Below are 4,786 nucleotides of genomic sequence, written 5' to 3' on the forward strand. Positions count from 1 at the left end.
AGTAAGGGAGGTGGATTTTCGGAAATTACAAATTAACCCCCACTTAAGGGCATTTCTGGTTTAAGGACCAAAATTAAATATATATATATATATATATATATATATATATATATATATATATATATATATATATATATATATATATATATATATATATATATATATATATGTATCCAAAAATCGTAAAATTTGATTGATTTGTTGATATTTAAGAATTATTTGAACATTTGAATCACATAGATATGAACAAATTGAATGGTAAGATTTAAATCGTATATCATAAGGTTTTATGCTCGGTATTGCGAATTCTCGTAAATGTGACGGGTATTTTGGATACTGAAAGAGAGATCCGCTTTGGGGTCAAATTTGCAATTTGGATGGAGCGGGTAGGAAGATGGAGTAATGTTGGTCGCAAACCTACACGCAAGTGCACGTATCGTACAAGTAATATAGTGGACAATTAAGTCCGGATATCGAACCCACAGGGAATATTTAATTACTTAATCCTAGACGCTAAATTCTACCAATTAGTATCAAGCCCACCCTACACAGTCGAGTTTTGATAGAATTAACTAGATTAAATTAAAAAGCAAATTAAAACGACAAAGCAAGAGAGCAAATTAAACACGAAGATTTATCAGAGTAAACAAGCCTAGGATTTTATTCTTCCCCATATGTGATTATTATTCCCCCAATTCCTTCAAGTATGCAATCAATTAACCCGGATTATTAACCTGAGATGCTAAAATAATCATAACCCGTTTCCGCGTGTATTACGATTCTAATACTCTAGATTCAATTACTATATTCCTATGCAATTAATTCTAGAACACAACATTAAGCACAAATCTCAATAATGGCTACCTAAGAGATTAACTATATTCCTATGTTAATACCACAAAGGCTCTTCTACCACAGTTCTAATTATTAACCCGATCTTCCGATTCATGCGATTAACAATAACATAAAAGCGCATAAGGTGATCAAATTCATGCACTTAATAAAACAAGTAGAAGGAATAATCCGGAATTAAAACTTGCATAAAATCATAGAAATGGGTTCATAAATCCCACATAGGGTTCCAAATAAAATCCTAGAAATAAGTAATTTAGCTACTCATGATTAAAGCAAAGACGCAAATAAAATAAGTCATAAACGATAAATCTATGCTTGGAGTCTTCGAATTCTTCGTCTTCGTTATTGCTTTGTTGCTCTTGAAATTGCGTAAAAAAGGGATCCTCAATTGTGTGCTTGGATTGGTCTTATATAGGGTGAAGAACTTAGGGAAGAAGGCAGTTTCCTTGTGCAATTAAAATCCCTTTACTGCGCCACCTCGACCATCCGGACGGCCGTGTGAGATTTACGCCTGAAATCCGCACGGCCGCGCGGTCTTTCAGAAATCTGATTTTTTCACTTTTGGCCCACTTTTTCTCCGAATTTGCAGTTTTCACCCCATAAGTTGCCAATTCTTCAATTTGCTCCTAAAATACAAATAACAACCATTTTAAGCACCAATTATCATAAAAACACACCAAAAGCTCCAATTAAAAGGTACAATTAAGTGTATAAATATACACTTAACAAGTAAGTATAGGGGTGATTCTGCAATTTTCAGAACTGTTTGAGCCAGGGAGGTGGATTTTCAGAAATTACAAAATGACCTCCACTTGGGGCATTTCTGGTTAACGACCAAAATTAGAAATGGTATATAATATAGCGACAAAGACTGTGATTATCACAAGTTTATTATAAATAATATAATAAATTAAAGTTTTCCTAAATCGTAAAATTTGATCGATTTGTTGAAATTTAAGACTTATTTTAACTTTTGAATCGACTTAGGTATGAACGAATTGAATCGTAAGATTTGAATCGTAAATCATATAATTTTATACTCGATATTGCGAATTTTTCGTAAATGAGTCACACACGATTATAACTGAGGAGGAGTTGAAGCTCCGACACCTATGCCCCGCTCACAGTCCACTCCAAAGAGAGAGGGTTTGCCGAACTCAGCCATCTACGAAGAAAGAAGTTCCTCTTGATTGTACAAAAATATTGTTCTATGTGTCGGTGAGGTTACGACCGTCGAACGGTAGGGAAATTCTGAGGAACGATGTTTCGGATTGGGAATGCATCAATAACGAGACGATTATTTACAAGCATTCCGCTCTCTCTGCCTCGGAGAGATCAAAGTACCCCACTTCGTATACATTTGGCGAGTGTGATTTTTTCGGGATTTTGGGTTTTCGAATTTTGTTTAATTTGACTTTGATTGATGATGGTGTTTGAGACAAGATCATAGTATATAGTGTACCGTGTTTTTAAGCTTTTGCGGCAAGCAATTGTGAAAGAACAATTTTTTGTTTTGTACTTTTTGACTTGTGGTTGCTCGACGAGAGAAGTGTACGAACAGGGAGCTAAGGATGTTGCGCTTTCGGTTATTAGTGGAATCAATTGTGAGTTTAGTTTCTCTATTTTCTAATTTTTTTGGATTCATGTATTATAAATAGATATTATTTACTCGAACCAAAGATGAACTTTTCTTTTTGTAGCACGTGTTTTTGCATATGGACAAACGAACAGCGGAAAGACGTACACGATGACTGGAATAACTGAATACGCACTACCTGACATATATGGATACATACAGAAGGTAAGATGAAACAGTACTTCATTATCCGTATTCTTTTTGCAAATTATGCTTATTTTTTTATAATAATAGAGGGATTTTTCAGCACCAAGAAAGAGATTTCGTGTTCAAATTCTCTGCTATGGAGATCTACAACGAATCGGTGAGAGATCTACTAAGTGCAGATAACACTCCACTAAGACTTCTCGATGATTAAGAGGTGAATTCTTTTTCATTGACAAGCGATTTTGCTCAATTTTAATTTTTTTTTTTTATTTTGTTATTTTCGATTTCGCTTATCGATACTTATTTCGCTAGAGAGGAACCATAGTCGAGAAGCTGAAAGAGGAGATATTAAGGGACTGGAGTCATGTGATTCATCTCCTTTGTATATGTGAAGGTAAGAAATAAGACAACTGACATATTTGATTCGTATTTAATATTTTGACTCCGTTGTTTCGATTCTTGATAATTTGGAACCATTGCTCCTAATCAAAACGACAGTTAGATTTCTTAGGGCCTCGTTTGGGAACATTCGATAGAGCTTGATTATATTGTCTATCATGCCTAATCACGATTGCCAAACAAGGCTTAAGAGTACAAAATCATCATTTTTGTTAATCCTTGCAGCTCAAAGACAAATTGGAGAAACGTCGCTTAATGAAATGAGCTCGAGATCCCACCAAATTATTAGATTGGTATATTGTGATTTTATTTAATTTATTTTTTATTTATTCGATAACTTTTGTTAATGAACAATGTGGTTTGTCGCAGACTATTAATTGAAAGCTGTTCTCGTGACTTTTTAGGAAGGGACAGTGCGAGCACTCTTCCAGCTGCTGTGGTATGGAATTTATCTGATAGAAGTTCCATGGAAGTTATTTCCTACACATATCATGGGACTAAGATGTGGGAAGTTTACACTAGTGGGAGGTTGAAAAGACGCTCAAAGTGGTTAAGTTAGGAAACCACACATTCCATATTATTTACAACACTCTCCCTTGGTTTCCTATCGAACCACTATTGTGCCTTTTGTGTTGCCTCGTTAAAACCTTCCGAGTCATAAAATCCATTGGGAAAAAACAACATCGGTCAGGGAAAAGAGTACTACAACGCACAATCTTTTCAATCAACAAATGTTGCCTCATTAAAACCTTGTCTAGTAACGAAAACCCTGTGGGAAAAATAAATCTCGCACGAAGGAAAAAGAGTACAACAGGGCACCCCGGGTATCTTCTGGATACTGAGTACCTACAGGATACTCCCCCTCAAGTTAACTCCCCCTGATGTCTACAAGGGAGCGAGTTCGTATAATCTACGCAAGTCAATAGCCTTAACATGGTTCTCCAAAGTGACTTTAGGCGAAGACTTAGTAAATAAGTTAGCGTAGTTATCTTAAATCATGATCTGCTGGATCATTATTGTTTGAGCTCTTATTGTTGTTGATTGAAGAAAACCTCAACTATGTTCTTGGATTTGTCACATTTAATGAAGCTCATCTTCTTTTGCTCAATGCATGTTGCATTATAGTCAAATACAATCTCGTAGGATCTTCTGTGTTAACCAATTCACATGAATCTCGAACATGCCTAATCATGGCTTCAGGCCATGTGCATATTCACACACTACCTCGTAAAGAAATTTTGTTTGCATGATTCGACTAAGTGACCACTAATTTACACTTTACAATATCCAAGACATAACGATATTTTGAATACAAAACAATATATTTTGGGAACAAGTTTTGTGTGGGTATGACTTCTGGTCAATGCCAATATGAATCACAAGCTTTACATCATTCAGTGATGCATACATCGTATGTGAGGTGAGCTAAATCTACTTATCAAACTTACCGGAAAGCACAATCATATCGAGGACATAGAGTTAAGTACAATAATGCACATATTGCATTTAGATATGGCACTTCTGGTGCCAACACTTTCTCGTCCTCCTCCATGGGACATAATGAATTATTGGACCTATATCACTGTCAAACTCCCATAGGTGCTACTCGATAATTTCTCTTTATCCATAACATCTACTAGATGTAATTCGATTGATGGAAAAAAATCCAATTGACAAGATAAATTTTAAGTAGGTCGAGAGTCTTCTTTAGATCTTTGATCTTGAACTCAAATTTTCAACAATTGAGTT

General features: G+C 35.2%; 1 protein-coding gene across 1 annotated transcript; it reads left to right on the forward strand.

The window, feature by feature from the left end:
* Positions 1–1,890: 1,890 nt before the first annotated feature.
* LOC148770520 (kinesin-like protein KIN-7H) lies at positions 1,891–2,879 on the forward strand (the record flags this gene model as incomplete). Its single annotated transcript, XM_088817883.1, has 4 exons — positions 1,891–2,218; positions 2,406–2,459; positions 2,556–2,656; positions 2,739–2,879. Coding segments are annotated over 4 exons (594 nt in total), but the record flags the coding sequence as incomplete, so codon positions are not given.
* Between the last annotated feature and the right edge of the window lie 1,907 nt (positions 2,880–4,786).

Source organism: Erythranthe guttata, chromosome 5 (genome assembly GCF_056151865.1).
Source record: "Erythranthe guttata isolate IM_541 chromosome 5, IM_541, whole genome shotgun sequence".
NCBI classification, from domain to species: Eukaryota; Viridiplantae; Streptophyta; class Magnoliopsida; order Lamiales; family Phrymaceae; genus Erythranthe; species Erythranthe guttata.